The sequence below is a fragment of the Bactrocera latifrons genome, unplaced genomic scaffold (genome assembly GCF_001853355.1).
Source record: "Bactrocera latifrons isolate USDA-ARS-PBARC rearing strain unplaced genomic scaffold, ASM185335v1 scaffold_1140, whole genome shotgun sequence".
Taxonomy (NCBI): domain Eukaryota; kingdom Metazoa; phylum Arthropoda; class Insecta; order Diptera; family Tephritidae; genus Bactrocera; species Bactrocera latifrons.
The window spans coordinates 1-21,976 of NW_017534565.1; the positions used below are offsets into that span (position 1 = coordinate 1).

The window sequence follows — 21,976 nt, forward strand, 5'->3', positions numbered from 1 at the left end:
AAAATAATCGCGCATATGTGACAATGGTTCATATAATACAATATAAGCATGCATATGTGACTCAGAGAATGCTTTTTTACATTCTCTGTGTGACTTTGTGTATTTTTGTACAAAGCATTTCTCTTTATTTATTCTCGCATGAATTCAGTCGTTTTACATATATTTCTGCCAGCGAACGTGCTCATTTCTCTAAATAGCAGCGAGAATGGTGAATTCCGTACTACAATCTTATAAGTTCTGTTAGCCGTAATCGAATATCATACAGAATTCAATTTCTATGGTTTACCCTAGTACATTTAGCATATAAAAGTACGGTAGAAACTTTTAAGTCTTCATACCGCTGTACTAGCAAACAATTAGAAGAGGTTTAAATATATCTAAAATAATAAGTAAGGCTAATATGGATTGCGAAAATGAAATTGTGGACGACATTTATGAAGGAAACGATTTAAGAAATGATAATGGAAACCTGGATGTATGTGTATACGTACTTAAATTTGAACATATGAATTAACAATAATTAAACTCGTTGTAGGAATCTCTTGATTTAGACGACTTATTACCATCAATAGGAGAGTTTGGAATATATCAAAAAATGTTGGTTTTTGGAATATGCCTGCCAGCATGTATACCTTGTGGATTTTGCGCCTTTAATCAAATCTTTATGGCAAATGTTCCTAATGACTATTGGTGTAAAGTGCCAGAGCTATTGCATATACCCATAGAAAAACGGAAACTTTTAGCAATTCCAAAGAACATGGTGAGAAAAAATGCTATTAACAATAATAATTCATGTAATAGAGTAAATTTTGTAATTCTTGTTTTGAAAGAAGTTAACGTGGGTATAAAACCTTTCGAGATTATAAATGAAATTTAATGCGTAGGTGCATTTTAAAATTCTATTGATAATTTGTCGGAATTGGCCAGATTGGAGTACTATATCACAAATCTCCCGTTCAACCAATTATCAGTTATTTTATTATTGAAAAGTGAAGTGAATATTTCAGTACTGTTCTCTAAAACACACTTAACAGTTACAGTGAAAATAACAGTCAGTGAAAATAAAAGAAAATTGAACAATTGTATCACATATCACACATGCAACCTGTTATTTCGACTCTACGATATAACTCTTTAAATTATAGAGCTAAGAGCGCGAAATTATAATAATATATAAATAATAATATATACTAACTATTTTTTTTTGTTTTAATTTTATTTAATCATTACAACTAGTTCAAATAAGAAAAAACTAACAAGCAACTGGAATATAACTTAAACATATAATTACAAAATTACTATGAGAGGATTGGCTAATTTAAAAGATCGCTGGGTTTGAGGCGTTTGAGTCGTCTTGGTGGTCCATCTCTAGATAGATTTTTCGTTGCAATGCTGTAGCAATCTTGCACTATGTGCTGTTGCAATTCTTAATATTTCTGCGTTAACCTAGATCACGCTCTATATCTGCACATCTACAATACCAAGGCGCTTTGAAAATTAATCCTAGTACTTTGTTTTGAATTGTTGGATGACTTTCTTATTGTTTTGGTTAGTACATCCCCAGAGTTGTGCACCACAGCTCCATATCGGTCGGAGTATTTGCTTATAGATAAGTTACTTATTTTCGATGGATTACACTGATTTGTTACCGATTAGCCAATTATAACTTTTGAGCCGTATGTCCAGCTCTTTACGTTTGTTTTTTACGTCAACTTTCCACCGCAGCTTAGAGTCAAGCCTCATTCCTAAGTATTTAGTATTTATATAATATCAATATCATCGACAGACGCCAGCATCCGTACACTCTTATAAAATATTGTACTTGCTAGACTAAGTTCTGCAGCTCGAATTATTTTCTCCAGCATCAGGTTGAAGAAGTCGCACGATAGGGAGTCGCCTTCTCTCAAGCCTCGTTTGGTAGCTTTTGGTGTTGCTCAACGTCAGTTTACACAGCCGTATTAGTTTTGCGGGGATACAAAATTCTGAAATCGCGGCATGAAGGCAGCTCCTTTTCGTGCTGTCGAAAGAAGCTTTGAAATCGGCGGAGAGGTGGTATGTATTAATTCTCCTTTCACGCCACTTTGTTGTCCATCAGGCGGGTAACTACTATACGAACTTCTTCATGGTCGGGCAATGAAACGTCTGCTCCATCGTCATCGATTGGGGAATCGGGCTGTTGACGAGTGCTCTCAGAGAGCAAGAGTGAAAGTCTAATGGCAAATCATTCGGCTGTCTGTTGTGATTGCAGCTGCTTGACTTCGAACCTTCGTTGTGTTTGATGGCGTTTTTTGCTGCAGAGAGGCGGGTGCGAATCTTGGAGAGGTGTCTTCCTTCCTACACAACATGATTACGGCTTTGCGATCCAGAGACAGCCAGGTAGCTTGATATATTTTCTTGCGCTGGAATCTAGTACCACAGATAATCATATTTCGGACCCCGGGAAATCGATCAGCCTCAACCATTTTGGGGATGTTTCGTTATAGATGCTGAATTTACCGACCGTAGTGCCTAAGATTCCTTCCAAGTACGATTTTGACATCTTGGCGGGGCAGCTCTCATAGGCGCGCTCCAAGCGCTTATAGAAGGCATCTTTGGTCACATCATCCGTTTCTTTCGTCAGGGCGTGGGCGCAAATCAGCGATATGTTGAAGAACCTCGCTTTGATGCGGATTGTGGTTGGACGTTCATTTATCGGAGTGAATGATTGTATTCGGCGACGGAGTCTCTCTGGCAATACGAGTGCCATACCAAACTTGCGCTCCTTTATATGGCCACTGTAGTAAGTGTCACAAGGACCTACTTGTCTTTCCTTGACCCGTCCATCACATTTCTTGGACGGCGGTGCTGTCAGCCATTATTTTCGTGAGGAGCGGCACTTTTCCAATTAAGTTGTCCTTATTTCGTTTGCCATGGCCGTCATCAAAAGGGGGGTCTCTCGTCCGAGGTTGGTTGTTAGTTTTCATTGCGTGTTTTTTTTTTACGTGGCACACAACGCTATGTAGGGGATGTTTCGCCTTCTCACTTTAGCTCGCCTTCAAACGGATATTCTTAGGCTACCCAGAGGATACTTGGTCAAATACCGGAAGTCGGAGGCTGCTGGAGCCATATGTAAAAGAATCGTTTCTGGCCACTCCCAACTGAATGGCGATCAGAGAACTTTCCTCACTTGCGTGAACTTCTACACATGACTCCATCCTCCATCACTATGTTTTATGTATAAAATCTCAAAGTATTTTAAAAAGTGTACAATACAACATAAAGGTAAAGTTGATATTTCGATTTTTACAAATATAGCTAAAAAGTGTTTAACAAAATATTACACTTAATTAAATATATGCAATTAGGAAAGTAACAATAATAAAATCGTTTAAATTAAATAATAAATAATTAAAATACATATTGATATTTTAATGTACACTTGTGGCCATGCAAAGCTTACCACGATACTTTCCTACATCTTTTCGAACTTTTTTCGTTCGTTCGGGATTTTATCTCTTGCTTTTTTAGCAAGCATTTGATTCCGATCTGAACAATTTTTTCGGAGATTACATTGTTGCTCCAGAAAATAATCTATACCACATTTCATCAATATATCTCGTCAAATGCAAAAGTTTATCATACCAGCTTTAGATTCCGATCGTTCAGCTTGCTTCTGAACAATTTCTTCGTATAATAAATCTTAGAAAATAACCTGTGCTAACTTTTGCGAAGATACATTGTCAAATATGAAAATTTTCTATACAAGAACTTGATTCCGATCGTTCAGTTTATATAGCAGCTATATTTTATAGTTGTCCGATAACGGGAGTTCCTACAAATGAGCAGAAGAGAAAATGACGTTTGCAAAATTTCTAAACTAAGGGACTAGTTCGTATATATACAGACGGACAGGCAGACAGACGGACATATAAACTTTATGGGTTCTCCGTCGCTTCATTCTGGGTGTTAAAACTTCGTGTCAAATTTAATATTCCCTGTTCAGGGTATAATGAAGTACCTTCATTCTACTGTTGGCGAGATCAGACACTCGTTCTAATTTGGTAGAATATGATTGGTACACATATTTTGAAGGTGGGTCTAAAACAACTCCATCAGTTGGCAAAGCCCAGAAACCCTTTCTCCTCCCAAGGAAAAGTGCAAACACTTTTTCCAGATTAAAATAATTAAATAAGCTATCGTAAAGGATTGTGCCATGAAATAAACTCTAACAAATTGTCTTGCAAAAACCACCTTTACGATGGCAAAAACATAAATATGGCTGTGAATTATTAACTTACCACAGTTAAAAAGAGGTATACGATTTCCTTTTGAAATATATCGAAGTTTTATATATAACCAATATTTTTGGGACATYTGTTCCACAAATTTTAGGAAAATAGCACAATGCAACCATTTTCCGGTTAAAAGTCGGGAAACTCAACCCCGAACTCTCCTTGACGTTTCTACAGTGGCACCTTTCAGCTATGCCTTTGTTTACATAACATCAGCTGATACTTTTTCTACTCCTCCTTTACGATGGAGAAAGCAGACTGCTTACCTCGCAGCGTTACGAACGACCACAATATACGCGGGATGGGATAGATAGCGAGAGTTGAAGAGGGAAGCGAGCCGCATTTGCAGACAAAAAAGAGAGAGGTCGAGAGTAAGAAGAGCTTGACAGGATGGTCGACAAGGGTAATACTCGAAAATTCTACGAAAAAATGTGGCGACTAGACAAGGCTTCAATACTGAAGCATACTCTTGTAGAACCCCCAGAGGTGATCAAGATCATATTAAAATTACGGAAGGAACACTTCCCCAGCCTTTTAAGTGGCAGTGAAAGCATAACAATAGGAGATGGTGAATGCTATTCTTAAGTCGATACCGTTGAGCGGAATTACCATTGTACCATGAATAGCAACTATCCGTCTCAATAACAACAAAATGGCGGGGCCTATGAATTTCCGACCTCTACGGCGGCGAGAACTGTTTAGGGAGGAGAAGAGAATATTGTCGGACCAAAAATTCCTGATGATTGGAAATTAAATGTGTTGTGCCCAATACATAAAAAAGAAATGTCTTGGTCATTCCTTTATGCCGCGATGTTTGAATTTGCTATCCCCGCAAAACTAATACGGCTGTGTAAGCTGACGTTGAGCAATACCAAAGGTTCCGTCAGGATCTGTAAGGACCTCTCCGAGCCGTTAGATACCAAACGAATTTTCAAACATGGCGACTCCGTATCATGCGCCTTCTTCAAACAATAGGCTGGAGAAAATAATTCGAGCTGCTGAACTAAATAGAAAAAGTATAATCTTGTATAAGAGGATACAGCTGCTTGCCTACGCCGATGATATTAATTTCATTGACCTCATCAACCGCGCTGTTATTTCTGCTTTCTCCAGAGGGGATAAGGAAGCAAAGCAAATGAGTCTGGTGGTGAACGAGGGCAAGACGAAATATCTCCTGTCATCAAACAAGCAGTCGTTGTTGAGAAATTAATTTAGAGAAATTGAGGTATCACGTTAGTCTATTTCGTATAATTTTTTATTGTAATGTCGCCAAGCATGTAAGTAGGGATATATGTCGGTCTATAATTTTCGATGGAAATACCATTTTTGCTGACCGTGGCTATTTCAAAATTTTGTGGGACTATTTTTGTTTTCGTAGGACCCATTATATAGTGCAATTATTCCTTTTTTTATGTTTATAAGGGCGTTGTCAATCATTTGATAATTTTTTTTATTGTGGATTGGAGGTGTGCCCCTGGACCTTCTACGAATTCCTCAATTGTAAAATTAATTTCAAAAAGCTTTGTGTACTTATTCGGAGACAAACTAATTTCTGCGGTAAGAGTTGTATTTCTTTTATTGGGAATTTAAAAGGGAATTGGGAATTTTAAAGCATGATGAGTTAGAATTAGAAAAATAAAATTTAGCGGATTTAAGGGCAATATATTTTAGAATTGACACATCGTTGCTGTTAACTGACATGTTTTTGATGTCAAAGGGCTTGAAAATACCGGAGAGAAGATGAATATTTTTCAAAAAGTAGCTCGTTAGAAAGGAGAAAAGTTTTTGTGAGATCTTCAAAGGCTTTGGTTTTGACTTCTTCTTTCTGTAATCTATTTGTATCAGACTTTATTTACTTTTTATTCACCTATATGTTTTCTAAGCATCTTGTGTTTGCGTCCCTTAAAGAATTGAGGTTCGGAACCCACCATGGAACATATTGTTTAGTATTTCTACGTATGGTTTTTGGGATAGAATCATTGGCAGCCTTTCTTAGTATCTTTTGAATTTGTGCGACGTCTTTGTTAATATTGGGTGAAATTATATAATGATTTTGTGTTGAAATATTTTGAAACCTTCGCCAATCTGCACGGTCACAATTGAATTAAGTATTAGAAGAAAGTGTCTTTTTCGAATGGGATAGGAAATTGAAAGTATATTGTATAGGAAAGTGGTGACTATTGTGAAGGTCATTTATAACATTGTGGCGAGCATATTGATAGATCTACACTAGTGAAAGTACCATGTTTAGAAAAGTGGGTTTTTACATTTTCGTTAAAGATTGCTAGATTGGAGATTATTATGTAATTCTCAATTATTTGTCCACTAGCGTTACAATAATTGGAGCCCCATAAAGGATTGCCACCATTGAAATCATCAAACATTCTTCTTGGAGTATTTACGTTGTTGGTAAAGCTATGAAGGTCAGCTACGGTTTCAGGTTGTTGGGGGGAATATATGTATATATGGTACAAAAAATTTTATTAAAATGGGGAAAATTGATTTGTACAGCAGTAGCAATAATATTTGACGAAATTTTAATTATAGCATAGAACTCATATGTGATGTAAGTAAATTAAAATAGTATCCATCGTTATGCTTTGGGCAATAAGTTTAGGCGCTTTTTGACAAACATGTGTTTTGTAGACAAACATTTTGTTTTCCATTGTAGTAAGTGAAGAGTCTTATATAAAGAGAGHACAAATTGAATAATTATCACTCTAACTAATTCCGCTGTTAAAAGTTATCAGAGACATCTGCGAACTGATTTGACAAGTCAGTGTTGTTGTTTTCTCCGTAGCTGTGATCAGTGATTGATGAAGTTGTTGGTTTTTCGGAGATATCGTAGAGAAGGTTGAATTTTGTGTTGTATGACCGTCCTTGTATTGAATGTTGTTTTGTTCATTATTAGCTTTTGATWTGTAGTTATTAGATTTGAGATGGTGATGGACCGTTGAATTTGTTGGTATAGGTTTTTGAGTGTTGATTAAAGAAATGTCTTCGGTTTTTGCTGTTTTTTTTTTTTTTTTTTTTTTTTTTTTTTTTTTTTTTTTTTTTTTTTTTTTTTTTTTTTTTTTTTTTTTTTKTTTGTAAGGTAAGAGTAAATATTTGAGTAAAGGGTACAGTTGTGTCCACTACTTGTATAGGGCCTCGCTCTTTACATTTTCGATGCGCTTCGCCCATGCTGATGTTTTCTAATGTTTTTATGATTAAGATTTCTTAAATTTGTTGGTATTTTGGACAAGTTTTGTCAGATGAGGTGTGCTCGCCAAAACAATTTGCAATATGCGGCTGCATATTGTATCGCTATGGAGCGGTAGATTGCAAACGGGGCAAGATGGGTTATTATCACAAAATTTTTGTGGATGCAAAAGTATTTGGCAGATCTTGCATCTTATGGGGTTGGGTATGTACAGCCGTTGGCAGCTAATTAGAAACGCTTCCTTTTTGTAGGTGGCTGATGAGTAAGACGATAAACAATTTTAATATACCGTTATTTATACTCCTAAAAGTCTTGCATTGTTCGTGTTACTCTATTTACTACTAATTTCACTCTGTTTTGTTGTAGTAAATTAAAATTTTTTTTATTTTTTTCCCAAATGTAACAGTAACTGCGTTACGATATAGAAGGTGAATTAATTGCGACTGCTAATTAGAAACTGTTGTTTGAAGAATTAAAATTCCTCAAGGTGTTAATTTTTATTAATAGTATTATTGATTTCTGGTATGGGTGTCTTTCAAAGTTGTGGTTTTAAATATCTTAAAATGTATTATTCAAGTTTTGCAATGAGTAAAAGCCCTAMGTAGTTACATTTTTGACCTTCATCAGTCTGGAAAGACGTACAAACAAACTTCGAATCAGGTCAAATGCTCAAAGGAAATTGTTTTCATTAACCTTAAGCATAAGTAGAATTTTAAAACTATTTCCAACGTTGCACGCCCAGAAAAAACCCTAAAAACTTCAACAGAAATGTACAGCAGAATTACTGCCATCTCCCGAGACCCGAAAAAGAGTTCCACTGACGTTCTATGTACATAAAATTCAAGACGAATATAATGTGCAAATATCCAAGAAAACAATTGGCCGGCGTTTAGTCAAATTTGAATTTTAATACGCATGAAAAAACTTCTAACTAAAATTCAAAGGAAAGAATGTGTAAACTTTACCAACGCTTATTGACTTTGAACAATAATTAAATGGAAGTATGTTGTTTGGAGCAATGTAACCAAAATAAATCGCATAGATCCTGATAGACGAAGGTATGTTTGATGACCCATCTATCAAGAATGTGATCCTCGCTATGCTTCACGCGTAGTTAGGCATGGTGGAGGATCAATCATGGTGTAAGAATTTTTTTCCTGGGATGGTGTAGATCCGCTCCATATGATTCATGGAATATTTAATAAGCAAAACGTTGACATCCTAAAAAATGTCATTCTGCCAACTAACTAAGAACAATTTGCCTGTGATATGAAAATTCCAACAAAATAACTATCCAAAGCACCCGTCAAAGTTTTTTGTTTGAAAATTCCATGAATGTTTTGAAGTGGCCTGAAAATAACACATCTGGGTTGATTTCAAAAAAGCTGTAGGTATCAAAAATATCACGAATATGGATGGCTTTTTAATGAAATTAGGACGGCATTGGAAGCAACACTAGTTGTGTGCTGTTAGTGTCTTATCACATCAATTCGCAGTAGGGATTAAAGTTATAGGGGTAAGCAACAATATACTAACTAAAAGTAAGTTAATTAAAATTTTTATTATTAGAGTTTAAGCTTAACGTAAGTTTCAATAAAATGAGTGAAAAAACGGTAAAAATAAGTGATTTATTCGAAAATAATTTCATTTATAATACTTCAAAATAAGTCGCGTTTTTAATTAGCTGTCAACGGCTGTATGTATCAATTTTAAGTTTTTCCCTTGCTTCACTAGGTAGTTGAAATCTGTCAAAAGTTAAAACAATGAGGCCAGTATGAATAGGTTTTTCGGTAAGTTAGTTTGGTGAACTTGTAAACACCTCTTACGCCTTGAGAGCTGAGTTCACTAAAAAGTTTTTTTCCTCGACTTCGGCAAGATTTTTTATCGGAAACGACACCTTTTTTTGTATTGGTGGGTGAGATCACTAGGTATTTGAAATTTTTTTGTTTTGCTTATAGTGGATATTTGGAAAAGTTTTTGGTTTCTAAGTCAATTTGTGATCTGTTTGGAGATTTGAAAAGCTCTGATAGCAAAGAAAATCTTTTGGAAGATTTATTCGGTGGCAAAAGAGCCATTTGTTATGTTTGTGTGATTTTTGTCCTCTGTTGAGTTTTTTTCTGTTTTTTTTTTTTTTTTTTTGGTTACAAACAGAAGTAGCAAGAGTAAACACGAATTATGTATCACGATGTGTACGAGATATGCGAGAGAGCGTTTTCTGTAGTCAACACTGAACACTGAACTGAAAAAACATTTTTCAAACCGATCCATTGCGTATAAATATGGAAATTCTTGCCGTGGATATGTTCCCTACTAGCTAGCATGCTGATCATTTTTGTTTTGCAACTGGTGTTAAAAGATGTCGTAATTGCATTCTCCACTTCACTTTCACTATCGGCCAAAGAATCCTAGCTTATCGAATACATATTTGTGCAAATACTGGCTGTTGCTGAGTTTTAGTATGTCAGTAAGACTGCTAATAGATGGTTATTAATACGATGTGCACTAAAACGATAACAATCAGGCGCGTTGTTGAAATGCAAACCTTGCTGAAGTGAAATTGTAAAACCCGCTACAATCCAGACCACTCTGATCATGCAATATTCGCCGATTAACTCTTTATTTTGAAAATGCAACCACGTAAGCGACGAGAATAGCTTTAGCGAAAAAATACACACAAAAAGGGCTCAATCTTGCTAAGTTTGATTTCGTTTTTCAGTAGGAAATGGTAAAGATATATCTGATAAAATAATTATAACTGCCGCATAAATGCTGAAATCGGCCTCTTATTGGTTCTCGGTGTAATAATATGGGAAAATAAAAAAAGTATAAATATATTTTTTTCTACAAATGTATTTCTTGAAAAAAAAGACTTCACTTTTTCAGCCTATAATAATTGTAGCATAATTTTTATATACTAATTAAATTAATTACGGTAATATGACCAATGATAATTTGATTTAAGCTTGTATCAGTTTATTAAATTAAAACTTCGCTTATTTGCCAATCCATTTTGTATAATTTTTCTGCAAGTTTATAATATTAAACTAAATATTAATTTTTGGGAAAATATATAGAAATACTGAAAAATCGCGAAAAAGTTAACCAAAGTGTACCAAGGGTGTTTTACTTTTCCAAAAAGTTTCCGCATTTGAAAAGAAACGGAAATAAACATGAATTTGGTGATATAATACGTTCAATTTATTTGCATGACTCACTTTTAGTTATAACAAAACAGAAGCTTGAGTTTAATTTGTACTTTCCACATTACACATCTGTACATACTTATGTACATATTAATTTGGATGGATTGGCTTAAACAAGTGGTCGAGACTTGTTTGTTTCTTTTCTTTTTTGTAATAGCTACTGACAATTTTCGTGCGCATATTAATAAGATGTGATATCTGATAGTTGCATATCTTCCTCGATAACTGGTTCTTCAATTTTATTGTCAAACACTTCGAAATTTTCATCATCTACCGTATTTTGGTTGTCGTTACAATTTTCAATGTCTTCACTGCTGACGTCAACACCACCCACCTTGGACAATAACGATTGTACCATGCTGATTTAAGAAGCAAGATGGCTTCACGAATTGAATGTCCTTTCAAAATATTCTCAACGGAACGTTTTCTTATGCTACAATGTTCCATAACAGTTTAGCCCGGTATCCTAACTTCAGCAATCTAATAAGATTTTAATCCATGGGCTACAAAATTACTGTCACGTTAAGTGGTAAAAGCATTACCGCAATCTTTTAATAATAATTTAATAACTGTATGTAACTTGTCAATTGGCTTATGTGCAGTACAGTTGATAATCAGCAATAATGCTCTTGGTGGAAAAAAATTGCGAACCTAAAAAATGTTTTGTCACAAAATTTAAAATCATAAAAAAAATAAATTACCCGCTTAATAAGCGAATGATGGAATCAGCGGAAGAAAAGCTCTGATATCATCTAAGAATTTTGCTAGTTAGGTTTTTAAACCCCTTGAAGCAAAACGCAGTGCCGGATTAGCCACATAGCGAGAGTAGCAAATGCTACGGGCCCCGAGAATCGGGGGTCCCGCGCTCTAATTGACCGTAATTAAAAAAAATATCAATTTGGATGGAGGGTAAATTATCCTTGCATGCTTTGAACGCAAAGCATGTAGATTATGCTTTACTTCCACCTTCCACCTGAAAATTTAAACTCGATTTCGTCACGTTAAGTCAGGCATTTTACGAACTTCTTAACTTTAATGTTCTAATGTTTAATTATAAATATTATAATCGATATATTTAGAGTAGTATCTATAGTAGGTACATTTTTACCCTTTTTTAGTTTTTTATTAATATCTATTAATTTTTATATCAAAATAAAGTAAAATTTCAGCCGAATACCGCTATTGTGAGTTTTTATTATTATTTTGTATGCTTCATGGCCGTCCAAAGAAAATAAGTGTAATTATTAAATTTTTACAATACTTTTATTGAAAATTATTGTTTAACGATATTCTTGCGACCTTCGCTATTGTAAAAAAAACGTTATTTTATATCATAACGCTAACCTCTTAACAGGGCAAAAATTTTGAGTTCAGTCCAGCCTTAACAGCAAGGTGTTTCAGAGTCTCAAGTCATGTTCTGCCATTTATGGAATGTCAAAGATTGTCATGGATAAAGCTATTATAATGCCAGCAACATGAGTGAGAAATACATCAGCTTACAAGCCCGAATTAAGAGAATAAATAAGTATGCAGAATACATTCCCTGTGTGGCACATTTATTAAATTTGGTTGCTAAGTGCGCTGAAAGCTGCTGTACAGAAGCATTACTTTTCTTCGCTTTTATTGAAAACCTCCATACATTTTTCCCACTTCTCCTTATTGATGGGGTTGTCTTCCGAACGTACTTAAAGATTCTACTTCGAAAATTCCAATTTTGAAGCGGTTAGCGGACACTAACTGGTCAGCCCGAGCTGATGCTACGAAATCACTTTTATGTGGTTTTATCACTATTAAGCAAGTATTGGAAGACATTTTCAATAACGTGCATAAAAAAGCGGAGTGCCTTAATAAAGCTTACAGACCATTTTCAGCGATGAATAAGTCAGAAATGGTAATAATGACAATTACGTGGAACGAAGTTCTAGAACGCTTGTAAGCGACTAGTGCTTCGCTGCAGTCGTCTGATCAAGATTTCGATAAAGGGATACGATATTTATGAATCATTATATGGCTATGTCCAGGCAATGCGATACAACTTTTAAGATATTGAGACAAGAGTCAAAGATATAACCTACCGTGAAGAACACCAGCAACAGACGCCGAATCAAGCGAAATACAAAGTACGACCATTTCAGCGGCTCTACTACACTCGACGACTTTGTTGAAAATCAAACACCTAGACAACGTTTCGAATTTGAGGTGTTTATTGTCATTATTGATATCGTACTATCTGCTTTAACTAAACATATGGAAGGATATCATAAAATTACCATTGGTTTTGAAGTATTTCGGCAGCTAAAATCTGATACAATAGAAGAGATTTTGGAATAATCCTCTAGTATGGTCAGTGCATACGAAGATGATTTGGAGAACAGCCTAGGCGGCGAATTGGTGCAATTCGCAGAGCTGCTGAAAAAAGATGTGGCTACTATTATTGACAGCAAGAAACAGGAACCTCTGGAACAGCAATGTTATAAACTTTTATTAAATAATTCTTTAGAATCGTGTATCCCAAACTTAGAAATTGCTTTGAGAATTTACTTATCTCTCATGATCACTAACTGGAGTGGCGAACTTTCTTTTTCAACATTAAAACGTATTAAAAATGTATTAAGGAACACGATGGGCAAAGAACGTTTTAATCATCTCACTTCGTTGAATATGACTTGCTTAAAGAAGTCGATATTGAAAGTATTATCTCTAAATTTGACTATAATAAATACAGAAAAGTTTATATGTAACAATTTTGTTTTATTTACGCTTTGTGAGTCTATCGTTAGCTATTTTTCGGTCAGGTGCCGTCTTTCGTTTTCCGCGACAAATGTTTTATCGGGCAGAAAACGATAAAATAATCCAAATTCACCTGCGCTATACAGCTGCATTTCTGAAATTTCATTAATTTTTCCCCGCAATAAATGAACGGTGTTATTTCTGACTTGTCGCTTTGAGAGGGTTTCTCCACAAACTTTTAAGTGGCGAAACCGTATCGTTTCCGAAATTTGCTAGCCATCCTTCACTTGCATGAAATTGTTTTCCAGGCTGCAATTTTGTATATTCGACCTTGGCTGTTTTTTTAAATTGGACCACTCATTGCACAATTACGCTGTCTTTGGCTTAATAATCGTTTATACAACCTTGCTTCAAGAACGGGATATTCTGACTTATGTAATTTTTTCTGGGTTGCCACTTAATGTGTGTTTGCTACTGCCTCCAAAATTTCATGACATTTCTTCTTTAGTTTTGAGATGGGCGCCTTAGATACATTATAATCCAACGCCAAAGAATTTCCACGAATACCCTCATCGATTCTTCTTAAAATCTCAGCTTTTTTTGCAAATTTAATCTGAATTACAATACTTTCTTCTGCTTTGTTGACATTTTTTACAAACTATAAACAGCTCATAAGTTCAAACGATCATGACAAACTATGTACGTATGTACCTCCCAACACCGACAATAATTTTTTACATAGAAATTTGAGGAATACATAGCAATTTTTTTCTTGCTAAACCAACAGTTGTGTTTGAAAAAAAATTAATTCATAGCAATTATTTTTCTTRCTAAACAAACTGTTGGGTTTCAAAAAAAGATGAGCTCAAAAAAGTTAAATAAAAGTTAATTAAGTTTAATTAAGTTAAATAAAAGTTAGCTTTTTAAAGCGGTACATGGACGCTCAAAATCGGTCAACTTAGCCGAAGGTTTAACTTACTCGCGAGTTAACTTTTCCGCGATTCTACTGTATTTAGAAAATGTATTTATTATTTCGTTTTTTATTTTTATTATTTAACGTAACCGTCTTATTACTCGGGCTGAATGAAACTGCCGTCGGTATATACTATTGTGATCAAATTGAAAGGTGAATTTCGCCCATTTCATCTCCTTCAAAGTAATCACCTCCCGCTGCAATACACTTATGCCGACGAATTTTCCAGTCACTTGCAAAAATACTCCGTCGTGATGGCCTTCATAGCCTTTTCAATACAGTTTTTATATTTTCAATTGCGTCAATACGGTGTCCTCGGAGTGGTCATGTGGATTCGCTGAATAGCCAGAAGTTACACAGAGGTAAATCAAGCGAATGCGGTGGTTACGGCACGATATTAGTTGAAAATGTGACGAAATGATCATGAATAACCAATGCAGTATAAGATGGTGAGTTATCCCACTTCTTTGTTTAATAAATTCAGACATTGTAAAAATCGAAGAATTCACTTTTCAGCTTCATAAAACGACGGATATCTCAAATACTAGTGAATATTTTGAAATTTAGCTTACTTACAACTTACAGAAAAAAAATGTACCGATTCGAAAAGCACGGGAAGTATAAATTAAAAATCACCTTTCAATTTGATCACAGTAGTATATAAATGAGCTGTGTTGCCTTTTCGAAATTTTCATAGAAATGAAAACTGATCTGTGACATATTTCAAAAGCAATATGGATTCACCATAAGCAATACAGTTAGTATGCAAGAAATTTTTGCCTGTCGAGATGCCCCATGATACGCACAATATCACGTGTCACCACTGGTGTCGTCTTCAGTTGCACTTTTAAGTTACGTGGTATGTCAATTAAACTTTTTCCGTCACCTTTCGTGTACTTCTTATTAGACGCACCAAAACCGTACGCAGCTCATCGATCGAAGGATGTAAATATGTATAAAGGCTTGTAGCGCCTAGTAACCACTTAGCGAAGGAAAAATGTGGACTTATCTTTTGTGTAACACTCCACGTTAAAAGTATTAGCACCAATTGTGCAGTGAGCACTGTTATTTTATACACCTTTTCTAGTCATTAACGTTAGAAGTTAGACCCAATAATAAATAAATACTTAATGCGTTAGTTCAAAGCGAAAACTATGGCTGAGTTCCAAGTTGCATGTTGCTTTGCATTAGTACGAAGTAYAGAATTCCTTAAAATCAAACTGCTTACGATATGCAAAGTATCGAGTACCGATAAATTTTTATGCGTATTAGATGCGTATACATTGAGCATAGGGCGCATCTCTATTTTTTGTGATGCTCAAATTTTTTTTGCATTGAACAATCTAAGCAATGCCGCTTTTTGCTTTTTTCTCTTGTTTTTCAAATGATTTTTAATGACTATCGAAGAGTTGCTACGGCCATTTTCACATAAATCTAAAAAATTGTTAATAAATACATTTATATTCACATTTGCCGCCAAAGCTGTTGGTTGTTTTGAAGACAATTGTCACAAAATGTCAAAGTTGATACAAAGCAAATTGAAGCAAAGCAGTAGGGTTGCATTGTTGATATTGTATAAATTCGGTATCGGTATCGCAACAATGCAAAGCAACATGGAACTTGGAACTCAGCCTATGCTACGTAATGAGTTGAACCCATGTTTCGTCGCCATTATTTATACGTTCCATGAAGGTGGAATCCGAATTGACTCGATCCAGCATGTATACAGCTACATGCTCTCGATACCTTTTTTGAAGAAAATTCAGTTCTATCGGAACAAGTCTTGCAGCAACGCGTTGCACGCCCAATTTTTCCTGTATAATCATACGTACGCTCCTGTGTGACATCTTCAATTTATGGAAAATCTCTCTCAAGCTCACATGGCTATTTTCTGCAACAGCTTTCTTAAATTTTTTAACGTTATCATCGGTCACTATCGGGCATGTCTTTACCGTCCCCGACCCTCCTTGAAAAAACTATACCACTCGTAAGAGCGCGTTTTTGATAGAACAGATTCACTAAAAGCTTTCTGCAACATTATCAATATGTGGGCACACGAAAACTCGTTCGCAACACAAAATTGAACACAAATACGTTGATCAATATTTTCGGTCATTGTAAAATTCGACAAACACTACTTCAGTCGACTGGTAATAAATAAAGGAACATTAATTCATTATTAAAAAAAGCTTGGTTACCTATTCTTTCTGACCAAGCAAACAGCGATTTGGAATGCATGCAAATATTTATAAGAACATACATACATAACYACATATGAGTGCCAGCGAGCACACTACAGTGACTGTAAGAAATAAAGATCAAGAGCAGCTGAAATAAAGAGCCATGCATAGAATCTTGAGTTTTTATTGCACCAAAACTGGCGACAATAATTCACAAGTCAAGAACTCATAAATAAGTAAACCAAGTTATTGGTTGTCAAAAAAGTCTTGCGGTATTTTCGCTAGTTGGCGCTGAGAGCGCGTGGTTATAGTTTTATTCGTCGCATCGGGTCATGCTATACCTTTTTGGAAAGCTCATTTCACGCGCTAACTGGAGCAAAATAAAGAGAAAATACGGCATATTTTACAGTACTACTACGATAAAAGCAAAAATGCATCTCAAACCGCCAATAAAATTTGTGCAGTTATGGACCCGATACAGTTTCCATTTCCACCACACAACGATGGTTTCAACGAAATGCCTGTCGTCGAAAATTGCGATAAAATCGCTGAATTGGCCGAAAGAGACAGGCATAATAGCAGCCGTAGCATCGTTCAAGAGTTGGGCATGAGTCACCAAACCGTTATAAACCATTTGAAGAAGCTTGGAGTCACTAAGAAGCTCGATGTATGGGTGCCACACGAATCGACGCAAAAAACATCTTTGACCGTATCGACGCATGCGCATCGCTTCTGCATCGCAACAAAATCGACCCGTTTTTGAAGCGTATGGTGACTGGCGATGAAAAGTGGGTCACTTACGATAACGTAAGATGCAAACGGTCGTGGTCGAAAAACGGTGAAGTGGTCCAGACGGTGGCCAAGCCTGGATTGACGGCCAGGAAGGTTCTTCTGTGTGTTTGGTGGGATTGGCAGGGAATAATCCACTATGACCTGCTCCCCTATGGCCAAAGGCCATCTTTGTCTTCCATCAGGACGACGCTAGGCCACACACATCTTTAGTGACGCGCCAGAAGCTCCGGGAGCTCGGATGGGAGGCTCTTTTGCATCCACCGTATAGTCCGGATCTCACACAAAGCGATTACCACCTGTTTCTGTCCATGGCGAACGCGCTTGGTMGTCTGAAGTTGGCCACAAGAGAGTCCTGTGAAAATTGGCTCTCCGAGTTTTTTGCCAATAGGGAAGTGAGCTTCTATGAGAGGGGCATTATGAAGTTGGCATCTCGTTGGGGACGTGTCATCGAACAAAACGGTGCATATTTGAATCGCATTATTGTAACCAATTTTATGAACAACTGAAAAGTACCGCAAAACGCGTAACAAAATAAAATAAATAGGAATTAAAATTATTTATAATTATATTAAAAATAGGAACAATAGTAAAAACATCATCAACAGCGCTAAAAACGCATCATAAAACATAATAAATACAGAGGGGGAATTAGTAAACCTAAATAAAAGCAACAACAACAGCAGTACCAAACAGCAGAACGAATAAGAGTAAGAAAAATATATATAAATATATAATATTACAATTTTTTAGAGTAAGTAAAAACATACAAAACAATGTGTAAAAATTATCGCACAGTAGTGTAAGTGTTGCAAAATCGAAAACAAATAATAATGTTTCAATAAAACAGTGACTCCAAAACTGTAATGACAAAATTGCTAAAGTGTCTCAACTAGATTTGTTTTCAAACTGTTAGATAGGTATCATCACTACAAGAGTATATAGCACCTCTCAAACTGTACAAGATTAATTAAAATACACAGTAGTAACTTGTTACATAAAGCTAAGTTGAATCAAAATAAATACGAAAATTTTCTTTAATATTTTCACTTGGACTAAAATTCTCTCAAAATGGAAGCATCCCCCATACTATTTTTTCAACTCACTTTGAACTGTATTAATGGAATTGCAGACTTTGATGGACGATATCCGAACCTATTAAGACACTTTATTAAGCAAATTGAAGACATACTACCCACAATATTAAATTTTATTCAATTTTCTAAAAGGAAGCTGCGTAGGAAAACTACGGAAATAATTCACAAATATGGACAAACTACTGATTGGGAAACATTGAAAGAAATACTTCTAAGCAATTGCGGGGAAAAGAAAAGTTCAGCGGAATCTACTAATGAGTTGAAAACCATCAGCCTCGACTCAGCAATAGAAAAATAAAATTATGAATAAAATCTAATAGAATATTAGCGCATAATGATTTAAATTTCTCAACGAATGCAGTTAATAGGATAGCACTGAAATCATTTAAGAAACGTCTCCCAGAACCTAATAAAACTATGATTGCAGCAAGAGACCCGGATAGTCTAGAAAAGGCATACAAAATATTATTAGAAGCCAGACATCAAGGCTTCACAGCGCTAGGGCAACAACGAAAGATCCTAACCCAAAAAGCTATCGTAGGACTAATTTTAGCGATAACGTTAACAAATGAACATTTTCCAGACCCAACCAAAATATAAATAATATCCCCACTTGTAACAGTAGTTATAATAGATATAACAATTATATGCCACAAAACAGGTATAACGGTGCATATGTCCCAAGGAATGTAGGAAATAACTATAACAGTGGCAACGGATCAAGCCAAAGTAGAATGTCAAAGCAGACAACAAACACAAATTATAATCAACAGGGAAATTTTAACCCACAGAGTAACTTTAATCAACAAAGAGACGGGAATCAAACGCGGAATTACAACCAATCAGGAAATGGAAGAGGGAAGTAGATGTGCAAGTCACAGTAATGGGAAGAAAAACGGAAGATAAGAAACTTTGCAGATTCCCAATATTTAAAGAATTTATTTCATTGGTAACAATATCTTAACGAAGATAAATTTTATAATAGACTACCCAAATAGAATTATAAAAACAAAGAAAGCAATACTGACTTTTTATCTAACAAAAGAAGAAAAAATATATAAAGAAATGAGCTATAAAGACAATGAGGTGGAAATATTCTGTAATGAGGTCAAAGCAAAATGTGGCACAGAATTCGTTGACACCAATCACCTTAACGGTAAAGCCAAAAATAGACTTATAAATATACTAAAAAGATATAAAAGCGTATTTTACAACGAAGATGATAATTTAACATTTACAAGTTCAACAAAACATATAATATAACCAAAAATGATATTCTGGCTTACTCTAAATCTACCGATACCCAGAAATAAACAAACTGGAAATAGAAAAACAAATAGACCAAATGTTAACTCAAAGTATAATTAGAGCATCCTCTATACCTAAAATCAAAATATTAATGAGAATAAAAGAAAATAATCTAAAGATCCAATTAAATAAATGCAATGCTAAGACAAGAAACACGGTTCCCAATGCACTTGATTGCAAAAGATGGTGAAAATTTCTCAAGCTTTTTTGAGAATATATTAAATTAATTGGGATGTGCGATTCGTTATAAACGTGCGAAATTGCCTGTGCCCATGCGATTTGTTTAAAAAAAAAAGCCGATAAGAAAAAGACGACCTTTCTCGATTCTGGTTATTATACAAGTGAATTCTTTATTGAACGGATTTCATGGCTTAGCTTAAAAATTAACCTAACGGCATAATCTAGTGRTAAGTATGTACATATAAGAGAGGGATAAGTATAGGTAGATATAATTCAGCAATCTTATACTCCACGGTAATAGAGCCTTCTAATACATTGTAATAGATGTTTTCTTTTTTGTTAATATAAAAATGGTAAGTATTTACATGATATAAAAAACAACATTTAATAATATTCATAGATTCTTTAATTAATTTTACAAATTTCTTTTTAAACATTATTTTTAGACGTATAAAGTCCCTTGACGCAACACCGGCCGCCTTGACAGGATCATGATCCTTAAACTTCGATAGGCAGCAGGGCTAACTTGTGAATAGGGCGCTTAATGGTGCCTGCCTTGGTTGCCACGTCTGCCACTCGCACCTTTCCGTCTCGTCCTTCTACGGTTGCGGCGATTCATCCTAGTGCCCACTGCTGCGGTGGCGTGTTGTCTTCGTGGACGAGGACGAGATCACCGGGCTGCAGGTTGCGTTTCGGGTGCAGCCATTTGTTGCGCTCCTGAAGTCTGGTAATGTACGTTTTGGACCACTGTCGCCAAAACTGTTGCTTGAGACAGCAAACAAGTTGCCATCTCTCGCAACAGCGAATTGGTTCCGCTGACACTTGAGCCGGTGGTAAGGCTCGGAAGGAGCACCCTATTAGCGGTGCGAGGGGGCCGCGAGTTGAGGATGGCCTCCACTTCGGCCAGCAGTGTTCCTAGCTCTTCGGCGGTGAGCAGCACGTTGCCCATTGCGCGTACGGCGAGGTGTTTGGCGGACTTCACTGCCGCCTCCCATAACCCGCGAATTTGAACCCTTCTTCGGCGGCGAATTYCATTACTTCCGGAGACTGGGACAGAAACGCCTCTTTGAGTTCGCGCAACTTGCGATCKGCGCCGACGAAGTTGGTTGCGTTGTCGCTGTATATCGTCTGTGGCATCCCTCGGCGACCAATGAACCTTTTTAGGGCGAGAATAAAGGAATTAGTTGATAAGTCAGAAACTGATTCTAAGTGTACTGCTTTGGACGTGAAACAAACGAAAACTGCGATATAGGTTTTTACGGGTGGTCGACCGCGTATTTTTAATGTAGTATAAATTGGAACACAAAAATCTACGCCACATATAAGAAAGGGTCGTAGCGCTCGAAGTCTTTCAACTGGCAAGTTTCCCATTATTTGGGTTTGCAACTTCGGCTTATAATGAAAGCAGTGTGTACAGTTTCTTACGGTTCTACTGCATGCCTCTCTTGCATTAATGAGCCATATGCGTTCTCGAAGAAGCGCAACCAACGCTTTTTGCACCTGCGTGGTGATTTCGAAAGTGCAGGAACCGTAAATAGTTGATAACGAAGTACGAATTCTTATTTAGTAATAATGGGAATTTGGCATCGTATGGGAGAGGTGCATTTAAAAGGCGACCTCCTACTCGGATTAATTTGAATGAAAGCGACATGTCCGAGTACTCATGCAAAAACGGATTGAGTTTTTGCAAGCTTGCGGGTAGCGTGGTGCTTTTCGTCAGTTTCTGGATTTCATTCGCAAAGTCCGAATGTTGAATCACCTGAACAATTTTCAAAAAGCTCGAATGTAATTCGTCAGATGTCAGGTCCCTTCACTCCGTAGGCATTTTTGATCGTCTAATCCACCGTAACAGATAGGCAACCACACGAAGCAATTTTTGATAGGAGAGAATTTTTCGATAAGGTTCAATAGTGTATTCTCTTTCACATTTATGGCTAGTGTGAAAGTATTTTTCTTCTTCTCTAATGCTTCATCGTYTGGGGAGAGCTGGAAGTGAGTGTTAATTGGCCATAAAGCGGGGTCTTCTAGGAGGAACTGTGGACC

At 36.0% G+C, this 21,976-nt stretch overlaps 1 protein-coding gene across 2 annotated transcripts in view; it reads left to right on the forward strand.

Moving 5' to 3' along the window:
• Positions 1-266: 266 nt before the first annotated feature.
• LOC108976040 (carcinine transporter-like) overlaps positions 267-21,976 on the forward strand; it is a 26,649-nt gene continuing 4,939 nt past the window's right edge. Inside the window, exons 1-2 of one of the 2 annotated variants that reach the window (XM_018944944.1) lie at positions 267-475; positions 536-1,152. In XM_018944944.1, coding sequence (XP_018800489.1) covers positions 401-475; positions 536-877 — 417 coding nt within the window. In that variant the 5' untranslated portion in view covers positions 267-400 and the 3' untranslated portion in view covers positions 878-1,152. Of the gene's footprint in view, positions 476-535; positions 1,153-21,976 lie in introns of those variants that run through there. The other variant, XM_018944952.1, reaches the window with a different exon arrangement.